This window comes from Tetrahymena thermophila (genome assembly GCF_000189635.1).
Source record: "Tetrahymena thermophila SB210 genomic scaffold scf_8254549, whole genome shotgun sequence".
NCBI classification, from domain to species: Eukaryota; Ciliophora; class Oligohymenophorea; order Hymenostomatida; family Tetrahymenidae; genus Tetrahymena; species Tetrahymena thermophila.
In genome coordinates this window covers 61,490-76,251 of record NW_002476320.1, presented here as the reverse complement: position 1 = coordinate 76,251, position 14,762 = coordinate 61,490, and the positions used below count along the sequence as shown (strand labels likewise).

At 21.4% G+C, this 14,762-nt stretch overlaps 5 protein-coding genes across 5 annotated transcripts in view; 3 read left to right on the top strand and 2 right to left on the bottom strand. All coding sequences in view use genetic code 6, as the record gives it.

Moving 5' to 3' along the window:
* The window catches only part of TTHERM_000776000 (cyclic nucleotide-binding domain protein), a gene marked incomplete at both ends in the record, with an annotated part of 4,131 nt that extends 2,266 nt beyond the window's left edge, over positions 1–1,865 (top strand). Inside the window, 6 exons of the mRNA XM_012798911.1 lie at positions 44–133; positions 401–490; positions 779–868; positions 1,138–1,227; positions 1,487–1,576; positions 1,745–1,865. Of these exons, the coding sequence (XP_012654365.1) occupies positions 44–133; positions 401–490; positions 779–868; positions 1,138–1,227; positions 1,487–1,576; positions 1,745–1,865 (571 nt within the window). The remainder of the gene's footprint in view (positions 1–43; positions 134–400; positions 491–778; positions 869–1,137; positions 1,228–1,486; positions 1,577–1,744) is intronic.
* Positions 1,866–2,771: 906 nt separating this feature from the next.
* On the top strand, positions 2,772–4,178 carry TTHERM_00775990 (hypothetical protein; the record flags this gene model as incomplete). Its single annotated transcript, XM_001021233.2, has 1 exon — positions 2,772–4,178. Exon 1 carries the CDS (start codon positions 2,823–2,825, stop codon positions 4,176–4,178), a length of 1,356 nt encoding a protein of 451 aa, XP_001021233.2. The 5' UTR covers positions 2,772–2,822.
* A 644-nt stretch (positions 4,179–4,822) lies between these two features.
* Positions 4,823–6,117, bottom strand: TTHERM_000775989 (slime mold cyclic AMP receptor; the record flags this gene model as incomplete). Its single annotated transcript, XM_012798910.1, has 2 exons — positions 4,823–5,486; positions 5,699–6,117. The coding sequence occupies 2 exons, from the start codon at positions 6,115–6,117 to the stop codon at positions 4,823–4,825; spliced, it is 1,083 nt and encodes a 360-aa protein (XP_012654364.1).
* Positions 6,118–7,523: 1,406 nt separating this feature from the next.
* On the bottom strand, positions 7,524–8,618 carry TTHERM_00775980 (zinc-binding dehydrogenase family oxidoreductase; the record flags this gene model as incomplete). Its single annotated transcript, XM_001021232.2, has 1 exon — positions 7,524–8,618. One exon carries the CDS (start codon positions 8,616–8,618, stop codon positions 7,524–7,526), a length of 1,095 nt encoding a protein of 364 aa, XP_001021232.2.
* A 2,798-nt stretch (positions 8,619–11,416) lies between these two features.
* Positions 11,417–14,416, top strand: TTHERM_00775960 (Serine/Threonine kinase domain protein; the record flags this gene model as incomplete). Its single annotated transcript, XM_001021230.2, has 3 exons — positions 11,417–12,065; positions 12,888–13,303; positions 13,583–14,416. 3 exons carry the CDS (start codon positions 11,417–11,419, stop codon positions 14,414–14,416), a joined length of 1,899 nt encoding a protein of 632 aa, XP_001021230.2.
* Positions 14,417–14,762: the final 346 nt, after the last annotated feature.

Here is a 14,762-nt window from a genome sequence, read left to right as displayed (position 1 = left end):
TTTCCCTAATTAATTATATATTTTTTCTTCTATATTTAAAAAGTCGCAATTAAATTGGTACGATGGGTACATCAGGCATAGGTTCAGCTTTAGCAAATTGCACTAATCTCTCAAATTTGGCACTTTACCTTAGGTAAAAAGAATTTATTTGCTTTGGATTGTTATATTTTTAATTATAAAAATTAATTTAAAACAAGAAAGCTCTTTAAATTATTTTAAAGCTTTTTATTTGATTTATTTTTTTTTATATTGTGCTTGCTTTTTTCTTCTTTCTTTTTTTAATTTAACTCATTTTTTATTTAAAATTATGCTTTTATTAGTAAATAATATTATTATTTCTTATTATTCTTGATTTTTTCTTTGTAATTAATGTTATATGTTTTCTTCAATATTTAACAAGTTGCAATTAAATTGGTGCAATTGGAGCATCAGCCTTAGGTTTTGCTTTAGCAAATTGCATTAATCTCTCAAATTTGACACTTGGCCTTGGGTAAAAAGAGTTTATTTATTTTAGATTGTGATATTTTTAATTATAAAAATTAATATAAAGAAATAAAATACTTTGAAATAACTTAATAGGTTTTTATTTGTTTTATCTTTCTTTTTCTTTTTATTTGTTTTTGCTTTTTTTTATTTTTCTTTTGTTAATTTAACTTATTTTTTATTTCACCTTTTGCTTTTATTATAAATTAACTAATCTTATTACTTTATATTTTTTCTTCATTTTTTCCTTCTAATTAACTATTAATAATATATTTTTTCTTCAATATTTAAAAAGGGAGAATTTAATTGGTGCAATCGGAGCATCAGATTTAGGTTCTGCTTTAGTTAATTGCATTAAACTCTCAAAGTTAAGAATTGATCTTTAGTAAAAATAGTTTATTTGTTTTGGACTGTGATATTTTTCAATATAACAATTAATTTAAAATAATTTAGCTCTTTTAATTTATTTGGTAGTTTTTATTTGATTTATTTTTCTTATTCTTTTTATTGTGCTTATTTAATTCTTCTTTCTTTGCTTAATTTAACTCATTATTTTATTTTCTCCTTTTACTTTTATTATGATTTTTTATTATTTAAATTTTTTTTTTCTAATTAACTAATTAACTATTTATTTTTTCTTCAATATTTAAAAAGTGATAATAAAATTGGTGCAATCGGTACATCAGGCTTAGGTTCTGCTTTAGCAAATTGCACTAATCTTTCTAATTTGACACTTAACCTTATGTAAAAAGGGTTTATTTGTTTTAGATTGTGATATTTTTAGTTAGAAAAATTAATTTAAAAGAAAAAAGTTTTTTTTAATTTATCTGATTTATTTTTGTTTTTCTTTTCTTTTTTCTTTGCTAATTTAATACATTTTTTTATTTTCAACTTTTGTTTTTATTATTAATTCTTTTATTTCTTAAAATTTTATATTCTTTACTTTATTTTTTCCTTCTAATTAGCTTATTAATTATATATTTTTTCTTCAATATTTAAAAAGTGGCAATTAAATTGGTGATGAAGGTACATCAGGTTTAGGTTGTACTTTATCAAATTACACTAATCTCTCAAATTTAACACTTTACCTACGGTAAAAACAGTTTATTTGATTTAAATTTTTTAATTGTTAATTTAATTCATTTTTTATTTTCACTTTGCTTTTATTATTAATTAATTATTCTTACTATTTAATGTTTTTTCTCATTTTTTCCTTCTAATCAACTAATTAATTATATATTTTTTAATAATATTTAAAAAGTCGCAATTAAATTGGTGCAATGGGTGCATCAAGCTTATCTTCTGTTTTAGCAAATTGCACTAATCTCTCAAATTTGAAACTTGAACTTGGGTAAAAACAGTTTATTTATTTTCGAATGTGATATTTATAGTTAAAAAATTAATTTAAAACAATAAAGCTCTTTTAATTTATTTGATAGCTTTTTATTTTATTTTTTTATTTTTTATTCTACTAATGTTTTTTTTAGTTATTAAAATTAAACATAATTTTTAATAACAAAAGAATGTATATATATTTAATTATTTTTAATAATTTATTCTAATTTATAATAAAGTTTAAACTAAATAAATGAATCATAATAATAATTGAAAGTAAAAAGCAAGTGTCTTAAATCAAAAAGATTAGTTGTCTTTGAAATAAAATTCAAATGATCAAAAAAGATGAATAAATATTAAATATTTGAAAAATAGAATGTAATATGTTTTATTGTCATGGTTTTAAATTTTTTAAAAAATAATCAGTCTCAAGACAGACAAAAAAATATTATTTATTTAAATCATTCAATTATTGAAATATTTTTATCTTTAAAACTGCAATATATAAACATTTTTTTATTTTAGCTCATTCTAATTTGATTATAAAAGGAATTGACTCTTTAAAAAAATTACCAATCTTCATGTCAATGTTTTAACTTACTTTCATACTATATTAACAAAATAGAAAAACTATGGGGTTGATATAATTCTCCATATCTTTTATATGGTATAAAAACACTGAGTGATTAATTTGATTTGAGATTATGAGAATTAAAAAACCATTTTATTTTCTCAAAAAGAATTATGAATCAAATAGATCATATAACTATTTAAAATATTGATAAATCTGTCTATATGATATTTATTATAAGAAAAAGTAATATATCCCTAAAATCAAATAAATTAAATAATTAATTACTGTTCATACCATCTTATCTTTTCAGATTCAATCAAAATTTTTATGCCAATTATTTATTATATCTTTTTATTAATTTTATGGATTTTTGATCAAAATAAATCTTATTAATTAATAAAAAACAAATCAGATAAATATAAAAAACTTAATGGATAATTTATAAATGTAAAGTAGTTAAGTGTTGCAAAACCTCTTAAACATTCTAGGAGCTACATAACATGTAGAAGCCAAAGATCAAAATGGTCTTAATTTTTAAATTACAAGTAAAAACTAGTGCATAGAAGTATAATTTGAAGGCTCTTTATAAACATACTTATTTAGCCAGACTGGTTTCTAACTGGAATATGAAAACCAATCTAATTTTGTTATTTTTAAAAACTCTTAATTATTTAGTCTCGCTACTATATTACATTATTTCTACATTAAACACATCACATAGCAAAGCCCAATTTAAAGTAAATCTGATTTTGTTAGTTTATGTAATCATTTTATGACAGCTTTGGGTCAAAATAGAGTTTTCAGCAATATCTATATCATATGGAGTTAGTGGAAGACCTATTGGAGCACTAATAATATAAGCTCTTACTGTTACTCAAATTGCTCTGGACAGTGCAACTAAAAAACATGCGCTGGTGGCTAATGTCTATACTATTTCCCAGCTAAAGAGTTAAATAATCCTTAATTACCTGAGTAAGAAAGGAATGATCCAAATAATAGATTTGATGACTAACTATTTTATTTAGCTAGTATTTTTGATAGCTTTATTAAAGAAGAAAAAAAATAATTTGATAATTTCTTCTTTTCCTTTCAGAATGTAGAAGTATCTATTTTTTTAAGAAATAATGAAAAAACACTTGACATAATCTAAGTGTAATTATTGTAAGGAAATGTTATTAAATTGAAATCATTATAGTAGCTCTATTCTATTGATAAGAATTAAATTAAATCAATAAGCATCCTTAGTTTAGATGAATAGTTTATTCCTAAAGGAGAACAATAAAGAAAATAGCTGTATGATTTCATATTAAGTTTGCAAAATTTAAATTCTTTAGAAATATAATTAGAAGCTGGAATTTATCATGTAAATGAAGAAAAAGTTTAAATTTCGAGAGCAGTAAAGTAATTTATCCCTGTTCCAAAAGAAGTAGTAGATAACTTTGTCTCTTTTTTATTGTAAATAAAGGTAGAAAAATTATCTTTAACACTTGATGAGTTTTGTTATGGAGCAGCTATAGATTTAAAACCAATATTTGATTGCCTTCCTAATATAAATCATAATCTAAAAACTCTACAAATATCAGTTGCTAGAAGAAGAATGCATGAAGCATAATAAATTCTTCAAACTCTATGTAAGTTATAATAACTTGAAGTTTTAAATCTCAGGATTAAATAATAGTGGGCTAGTTATCACTGTTCAACTGGTAAGATAGATGAGAATTTTTAGAAATGGGAAGATTAACTCAGGAATTCTATCAAAAATATTTAGTAATTATAAATAGATTGAATTAACTGAATAAACAAGCAATATATTACATTTATTATCATTTTTTTGAATCAATTTAAAACTTAAATATTTGATTAGATCAAGATAATATTTTTTTTTCTTCAGGATTTAATAATACATAAAAATCAAACTTTAATGTAATTAATATTAAGCTTTTATATATATATATATTTATGTATGTATGTAGATGTATATTTTCTATCATTTTGACAACTAACTATAAAACTTAAATAATTAAATATTGAAAATTAATAAATAAAAAAATTAATTTACAACAACTATATTAATTTATTATATTTTAAAATAGAAAACATATTGCTAAAAACAATAAACTATAGAGTAGATGCTGATATAGCTAAATTAATTATTTTGAATTTTTTTTATTTATTAATATTTATTAAAGTAATAATTTTAAGAAAACTTCTAGTTCTTATCCACTAATTAAACCTCTTATAAAATTATTTTATTTCAGCTATTTTAACAATATTTAAGAATTCTTTTATATTAAAGAATTAAAATAGATAGTATTAATTTAATTATTTTTAAAATTGAAAAATTAAATTTTATTATTCATTTATTTATTTATTATTTTAGGACTAATTTTTTTAAGAATTAAAAATGTATTTAATCTTATGAGTATTATTTCAAAGCAAGATTTCATGAAGTTTTTCTTTCTTGTTTTCAGTTTTTAGAAAATTGCTTTCATTAAAAGAGCCATTATTTATGGCTACATCATTTTTAAAGTTATATATATCATCGCTAGAGTCGCTAAAATTATCATTTATCTAATCATCATGTCCTTAGTATGAGTTATTATCATCTCCTTCAGAATGTATTTATTCATCTTTAAAGTTCTTTTGTATAATATTATTTTTCTTTTCTGACTTAACTAAGGAACTGACAGAAAGGGAATTTCTCAATTTTGACCTAACAACAGGTGTTAATCCATAAATGCAAGCATTTAATATACCTAAACTTCTTGCGAATAGGTGGTGTAATATTTAAATAAATTCAGGTATTTCTTAATTTGAAAATTCCATAATTGCAACAACTGATGCCCAAAAGCTTGTTATGATCAGAATATATGGATAAAGAAGCATTTTTTTCATGCTTTTTTGCTAAATCACAGGAACATTTTCCATATTTTTAATTGTTTGTGTTGTAAAACAATTTAATATTGTGATAACCAAAAAAGTCAGCCACAAAGGAGCATAATTAATTAATATTTTAAAAACTAAAGAATTTTTAGCACTGCTTTTGACCCAGCAATAATATGTGTCCTCTCCATATGTATCATTTATAAAAGGTCTATATTTTAGTTTTTAAAAAAATAATCGAGTTTGTAAATAAATTTCAAATAATTTTAAGACTATAAAATAATTGCTAAAAAATGAAATTGAACTTAGTTGGTCAAATTATCAAAAAAGCTACTCAATCAAATAATTGATAAGCTATATTTTGTATTATGGAAATCTATCTAAATATCTTATTCATTCAAAATAAAAAAGATTTCTGTTTACATTGATGAAACTAAAAGAGGTAAAAGGAATCCAATTATAAGGAAGATGTACTCCTTTTTTCTGAGGGTATCTACTTGCACTCTTTTTACCACTGTCAAAAAAATAACTACAGAAATCAATCCTGACCAAATAATTGATGATAAATCACCCCATGATTATAGCAATGATTAAGCTGTGCAAATAGGTGAATGTTCATATTCTCCAATTTTAGAATGCAATATATTTGGTGGTATTAAAAGCATTGCAACGTTAGAGAGTATATCGCTTAAACATAAATATACCACCATCTTCAAAGCAAAATTTCTGAGCTATTTTAGCATAACATAAGTTAAAACTACTATTAATCCACCTAAAATAGATAAGCATGACATTATAATTATAACAACGGCAACTGATGTGTAATACTCTTCTTCCAACATTTATTTAACTACTTAATTGCTTTTTATAAGAATGACTTTAAATATGCTTGATTATTAATTGTAAAGACTGCTAAATTGATTTTTAGAGAAGTATATTAACAGCTTAGTTAAACTTTGCCTAAATCTCTCCTATTAGTTTTTGATAATATCTTAGGACTTTAACTACAATATTATTATTAAATTCAGATATTGCTCTACTTATCCAAAATCTATTTAGTTAATTAATTAATTAAATGCCTAATAAAAGCATTTATCAAATAGAATTCTAATATTACATTCTCAATATCATAAATTTATTTAAAATACCAAATCAATATCAATAACAAACAAACCAAAAAAAATATAAAAAATAATATATTCTAATATTTCCTATATATTTACTTATCTAATTGAATGCTTTTAGCATAAATCAAAGCTGAAAATTTTCTATTTCAATCAAAATCTATCTAAAAAAATACAATGAATGCTGAATAAAATACATTCAAAAATATTCAAAATTCATTAATTACTAAAAATTATTTTTTATTGATAAAATTGATGATATTTTATTTACTTTAAATGCAATGTAAAAAACTTAAATCAAATAAAATTTTTTTGAACAATTCATTTAAAAATTCATATTTTTAGATATTTATTTATTTTTAGAAAATTGCTAATATTAAGATTTTAAATGTTAAAATTCACTAAAATATTCAGTCAATTATAAATTATTAACTATTTGATATGAAATTAAAATAATTGCTTCTGAAAATTAATTTAATATCAAAAGGAATTAACTATATAAGTAAAAATTTTTTTTGACTTGAAAGTTAATTAAACTTTTATAAATTAAAAGTGACTTTAGAGCATATTGAATTTTATAAATTTTTGTTTAATTAGTAGTTTTATATTTAAAAAAAGAAAATTATTAACTATTTTTAGTAGTAAAAATATTTTTTAATATTTGTTTTTACAAAAAATACTAACCAACAAGCTAACTAATTAATTATTTTTTATTGATAAATATTATTTAATTTTCTTATTTTATTTATTCCTTACATTTATTTAAAAAATTCTAGAATAGAAATACTTCTTATTTTAGTTTCTTTTTACTAAAAATAGTAATTTAATTAAAATATTATTTCTTTCAAACTGAATCATTGATGAAATCAAATAAATGCATTACTTTAAAAATAAAATTTGTTTTGTTTAAAAATTATCTATATTTTGATAAAAGTTTTAATGAATTTAATGAAAATAAGATTTATTTGATAAAAATTTTTCAACAAAAATAACAAAAAAAGATATCTAATCCAAATTCATACAAAATTAAGGGCTGTATTATTTCTACAACATATTTATATAAAAATATATTGTTTGCAATAAATTATTTTGAGCAAACATTCTTTTATTTTCTTCATGACAAATCAAATTTTCATGACAATTTTTCCTCTAGTATGCCCTTCAGAAATTTCAATTAAAGCTTGTTAGACTTCTTCTAATTTGATTTCTCTCTTCTCAATTTCAATTTATTTTTTATAGTATAATTCCAGCAATAGCTCTCCATATAGTCTGTAATCCTTCATGTGTTTAGGAGCTCCTAAGAATTGATATTAACCTAAAGCTACATTGTGCACTGTTTGACTGAAGGGATAAAGCTTAGGAGAGTAATCGCTTTCAAAAACTACAACTAGTTCTCCTCTAAATCCGAGACAATCTGAACCTCTTTGAGCAGACTCTTTTCCTACAAGGTCAATCCAAACATCTAATTAATCGCCTTCTAGTATTTCTTTGAGTCTAGCACACATGTCTTCAACATTATAGTCAATAGAGTGTGTAGCTCCTAGTTTCATTACATATTCAAAATTATTTTTAGAGCAAGAAGTTATGATCCTAATATTTTTCTTTTCGTGCTCATCGAAGTTATTCTCTCTCCAAAGTCTTAACAACTGCAATATAAAAGAACCTACACCACCAGCACCTGCTGTAACAAATATATTTCTTGTGTATCTATTAGAAATACTTTAAGGATCTTTGTGAATTGGTAACTTTAGTTTATTTTATACACAAGCTAGTGCTGTGAAACCTGCAGCTGGTAATGCTGCCAAGTCAGTGAAAATATGTTCTCCACGTGATTAGACAATTTTGTGAGACACCAAGTTAACGTGCCTAGAATCCACAACTTTATATTCACCAAAAGAACCAGTTTCATCTTTGAAGCCACCAAAAGAGAAAACAACAGTCTCATTCATTCTGAAGTGATTAGGATCAACTTTACCTCCAATCTTAACTACTATGCCTGAAAAGTCCTCTCCTAATGATCTAGGGAATTGTTAATCGAATGGTCCAGAACCCCAAATACATTGCTTGAAATCTATAGGATTTAATCCAGCTCCTCTTACCCTGACCAATATATCATGTTCACCTAAGTTTTAAGGAATTTCTCTTTCAATTAATTACAAATGTTCTATTCCATTTTCAAGTAAAGACCAAGCTCTGAAGGTTTTTGGTATTTCAGCCATCTTTTTTTGTGGTGGGTTGATGTGTTTATTTTTATTTTTTATTATTTTTGTTTTGCTTTTAATTATTATTTCTAAAGTACAGTTTCTGATCAATTTAAATTAATTTTTAATATCATATAGAAGATATGTAATTCTGAAAAATAAATTATCATAAATACGTAAAAAAAATAAAACAACTGCGAAAAGTTTACTTTTAATTAATTTGCTAAAACATTTTTTAAAGAGCTAATTTTATCCAACGAAAAGGAATGAACTTTTAGAATTAAAATTTTGAATTTTTTATGTACAGTTAAAGTAGTTTTTTCAAATTATTTACTAAGAGCTTCAAATAAAATTTTGTTCTTCTTAATTTTTTTCAGCTTATTTCAAACAAAATTAATATTTTATTCTTAAATAATAAGATAGATAAATGTTTGAAATCAGTAAATTATTTTATTCAAATAATTTGTTTTTTTAAAAAGAGTATGATAATCGAAATAATTAAGTCAAATTATTTGTAATAGAATATATTTTACTTTGAAAGTAAATGAATTCACTTATAAATATTAGGATTTAGGCTAATTAAGAAATAGTGTATGATAGAATAAATATAAATAAATAATTTAACAAGCAAGTCTTGGATTTATTTAAAAAATTTTTTGGTTATATTCGATATAAATTAAGTTCAATTAATTTGATTGAAAAAATGAATGGAGATTATTTCTAGAACTTTTATTGTTGGTTGTAATCAAGGTTAGTAAATTAATAATAAGAAATTATCTAATAAGCTTTATTATTAATTTTATTTAGAATATATCTAGAAGTAATCTAACTAAACTAATCTATTAATATAAAAGCCTAAATATTTTCTTTTCAAAAACATAGATAATTTTTGTATTTTCATATTAAAATAATATTTTAGCTTAATAATACTAATTCAAAATAATTTATATCTTAAATTAAATAACTCATAAGTAAAAACTATTTAGCCTGTGATTCTTTAAAAAAAATTAACAAGCTTACTTTTACTATAAATAACTTCAATAATAAAGTATTTATTTTAAAAATTTATAATATTATTTGAGGTAAATTTTTAATATTTCGTTATTAAAATAATTTTTAAAAGGAAAGATTGAGTTAAAAAATATTTTTATATGAATTTTTATAGTAAATTATAAATCTATACTAGATTCAAAATAAATTTATTTAACAACACCATTTTTTTAAAAATCACAATCAAAAATGATAATCTTTATATTTTAAATAAAATTATTTTTAAAATCAGTCAATTTCACTATAATTTTTTACTTTAGCTGCATTTTAAAGCTGTAAAAATAACTTGTGTAATTTTAAGCCTAGTAGTATTGTATTGCCTTTTAAAAATTTATATTAGATTATACTTCTATAATAATTTATTGATTCTAAAAATAGAAATTCAATTACAAATTCTATATTTATTATTTTTTTCTCAAATGTTAATTTTTGCATCAGATACCATAATAAATCTTGATATCTTATAATTTTTGTTATTATTTAGGTACTTTTTTATAAAAAAATGAAGGTCTTTTTTTTAAAAAAATAAAGAGATGATAAAATAAAAAAATCAGAATTTAGAGTATTTATTATAATAAATTAAGATGAATATCTACAAATTATTTAAAATATGCTATTTTACTTATTCACATTAAAAATAAAATCTTTTAGAAATTTTAAATTCTTTTTTGTTTTTTATAAATTTATTTTTTATTAAAATGATAAAATTAAATAGAAGTTAAAAATACTTTAAAATTCTAATTTAATTGCCATGAAATTATCTTTTAATTTGATTCATTTATCTTCAAAAATAAAAGGTAAAAATTTTGAATTATAAACTACCACTTTTAATCTACATTTAAGAAATGGAATTACATTCATAACTTTCTTAAAAATTAAATAATAAAATTATTTCAATTTTATGATATTATTTTAATTTTAGTCATTACATCTTTCATATTAAATCAAATTTTATAATAAAGACATTTTAATTTTTTTATGTTTCAGAGATAGATATTCTTGAAAATTGTAACAAAATTTGTTTTAATAACATATATTGGATTTACTTTCTGCATATTTCATAATAAAAGCTGAATTTTAATCAAAAATTTAATTTTAGCACTTTAAGTTTTAAAAAATCTAAAATGAAATAAAAATAAATGATTAGTCTGATTCAATCAATAAAGAAATAATTTTTCTATTAAAACAAATAAATTTAATACAAATTAAATTTTTAATTGTTATGATAATCATTAATAAATAGATTAATAGATTGACAATTATAATAGTAGCTTATTCTAAATTTTTAAATAAAATATATTTAAACATCTAGAATTTTCAATTAAAAATTGGATCGATTGAATAATTCAACTTTTACTTAAATTTATTTTAAATGAATGAAAGTTAATTGTCAATCACTTAATGTGTGAGTAAAGCTTTTAAAAAGCATTTTAAAATGGAAATAAATAATAATTAAAAATGTAAAGAGAAATTAATTTAGAATAAATTGAAAAAAAAAAAAATGGTAACACTTAAATCTAAAATAAAAAATGAGCTAGCTTTGAATCATTTAATTTATAAACTCTCTTAGAAGTCAAGAAAGTAAGTAAGCTAATGAGTTGGTAAGAAAATTGCCAACAAGGTTAAATCTTTAAAGTTGAAAAACTGTTAAATAAAGCAAGCATCTTTATATAAAAATTAGATAGATAGATAACTAACTCTACTCGTATTTAATAATTGAATTAGCTAAGTATATTTACAACTTCATTTTTAAAATTAAACATAAAATGAATCCTGATTAGCAGGCAAAGCAAGATAAGCAAGCAGCCTAATAGTAGAAGATGCAAAAGCAAGGAGCTAGTGTTGAATGCAAAGCTTCTGAATAGGGAGAACAGAATGAGTTAGGAGGCAAATAAATTTAAGATTTCTACATCACTAAGCAAAATTTAGGAAAAGGTGCGTTCGGTTCAGTTTTTATTGCGTATAGGTTGACAAAAGAAGGAAAGAAGAATGGCAAATTTGCTGCTAAAGTGATATAATTAACCACACTTAATGACAAAGAGATTATTTAACTAACTAGAGAAATAGAAATTCTAAAAACAATTCGTCATGATAATATTGTGAAAATGGAACATGTTACCAGAACAAAAAATAACTTGTATTTATTTTTAGAGTATATCAAAGATGGAGATTTAAGCAAATATCTTGAAAACAAGCGTCGTCTTTCATAAGAAGAAACTGTTTTCTTTTTTAGATAAATTGTTAATGGGTTTAAGGAGCTTTATAAACGCAATATCATTCATAGAGATATTAAGCCAGAAAACATTCTATTAGAAAAGAAGGAAAATCATAAAAGGCTTTTGATAAGCGATTTTGGATTCGCACGTGTAGTCAACTAAGATTAGATGAATAAGCAAATAGAGCAAACACCAGTTGGTAATTCATTTAACATTAAAATAAATTAAAAATCTTTGAAATTGTTTTCTACCATCATAAAAATGATAATTTGTTTAAAATTAAGTTAAATTTTGATCCAAAAAGAAAAGAAAATCGTTTATGAAATTGTGTTTAATTTATAGATAATAAAAACATTCAAGTCTGATAAAATTATTTTTTTAATCAGTTCATTAAAAAAGGAGCGAAAAATAGAAAAAATTAGTCAAATGATTTTAAAAATCAATTTTAAGCAAAATTCTAAAAAAAAAATATAAAAGGACTTAAAGTTAATTTAGTAAATGAATATATAAATATCTTATCAATTAATTTAGCAAATGGCAAAAAATTAAGTAAATTTTTATAAAAATCATAAAATAAGATAATCAATATCATTGATTATTTACGCAAATTTTATTTATTTATTTTTATTACTCTTTTCTTCATAAATTAAAAGGAATTTTTCTTAAATATAAATCTAGAATTCACAAATAATTTTTACATAAAAAAATAAAAAGTAATTACTTATTTTTATTCGCTTTTTAAGGCCAACAACAAAATTTTTAAAAATTAAATTGATTAAGAACTAAAATCAATTTAATTCCAGCTTAGATATAAAATGCCTTAATAGAATTAACAATATTTTTTTCACATATAAAAAAAATTTAAAAAGCAATTATATTTGGTTCAAGAATTTGAATATGTACAAAGGAAGGATTTGGAATTAATTTAATTTGTTAATGTTTTTTTAAATAATTTTATTTTGAGAATATTTTTCAAATTAAATATATTTATATCTCTAATCAATTTTTATTAAATAAATAGGTTCATTAAAGTATATGGCTCCTTAGATACTAGGAATAATTAACTTCTCTTGTAAATGTGATGTATGGTCTTTAGGAGTGATGATTTATGAATTACTTTATGGGTATCCACCTTGGATGGATGACACATATCAGCGTTTATTAAATAGAATTCTCAGCTAACCACTTACATTCCCAGAAAATGTTCAAATAATTCCAGAACTAAAAGAGCTATTGCGTAGAATGATGACAATTGATGAAGAGTAGAGAATATCTTGGGATGAAATTTTTCTTCATCCACTTATGAATGAAGAATATGAGTTCTACTCTAAATTTAAATAAACTGAATCTTACATTTAATCTTCAATGAAAGAAATTTATATTGAAGCAGATTTAAAACTTGCTCTTCAAGCATCTTTAACATAGACTTAAAATGATGTAAATCTAAAATTTATTGCTTTTTATAATTAAAAATATGCAATTACATTTATACTGCTAGCAATCACCCCATCTATTTTTTATGTAAATCTCATCTGAAAATATGGCTGATTTTTTTATTATAACATTTATTTTTGAGATTCTTGAAAACCTCAACATTTTTAACCAAATCTTTATTTTTCTTTTGTGTCATTAGTAAGAAAAATTAATATTTTTCTAAAGATAAATATAATTAATTCTTAACATCTTGTTAAAATTACTATTTATATAAAATAATAGGATTAGTTGTAGGATTTGAAGAAATAAGTATGTGAGTATCTCTCGTATTAGAGAAAATTGATGATTTTTTTGACATATTTAATAAATGAAATAATTAAATTTTAAACTTTTTCTTCTTTTGAGATATCCAAAGTTATTTATCATAAAACTTTGCTCCTGCTGTAAAAATAATAACAAATAATTAGAGAAGAAGTCCAGGCAATTTTGAATGCAGAGTAAATTACTTCTAATATAGAATTTTTATAATAGAGCTAATTAGAAAAATTAAAAGATTCTGAATGCTTTAAGTACTTTAGCTAGCTCAAATAAAAGGATGACGATAATGTGATGCCATTCTTTATATAAATGTTTACAAATTCAGCTAGATATTTAGATACTCATTAAGAGGAAGAGTTTGTAAAAATTCTTAAGTAAAAACTAAAATTAAAAGATGAGATTTTTACCCAAAATCACGAATCCATACTCTCTTAATTCATTGTTGGAGTTATGACTTCCATTAGCAAAAAACAAAATAAATACCATGAGATAATATAATGCCTCATTTGTTGCATAAATTGTAGAGAGTACCAAAAATAATTACTCTGGGATTAAAATGCTAAAAGTTAGAATTAATAGTTGTATTCAGTAATAAAAGCAATTAAAACTTCAGATTTGAAAGTTTTAGAGTAAAAAGCAAATGAGTATTTCCATTAGTTGTAGCCATGCGAAAATTCTCCATTAAGAGACTCATCTGAGTCATAGGGTACTGCTCAAGATAAAATAATTATGTCTTAAGAGCATAAAAATATTAGCATGCTTAACTCAAGTAACGGTAAATCTGATTTTAAAAAGTGAAAATTATTAAATTAAATGAGAAAGTCAGTCAGTATATCTAAATAAATAGTAATAATAATTTAAAAATAAATTTTATATGAATAATTAATTTAAAATAATATATTGCCTATAATGTAATTAAATTAATCAGAGTATTTTATTGTTTACTATCAGATTAATTGGTAAAATTGTATAATTAATTACAAAATGTTCATAAAATTATCAAATATTGTATTCTAATGTAAATAAATTTTATTACTTTCGCTTAGAATAATTTAAATATAATTCAAAGATAACTATTTTAAAAAAATTATCACAAGATAAACTTTAAAATATTTATTGTAATTAGAGATATTTAGAATTTCTT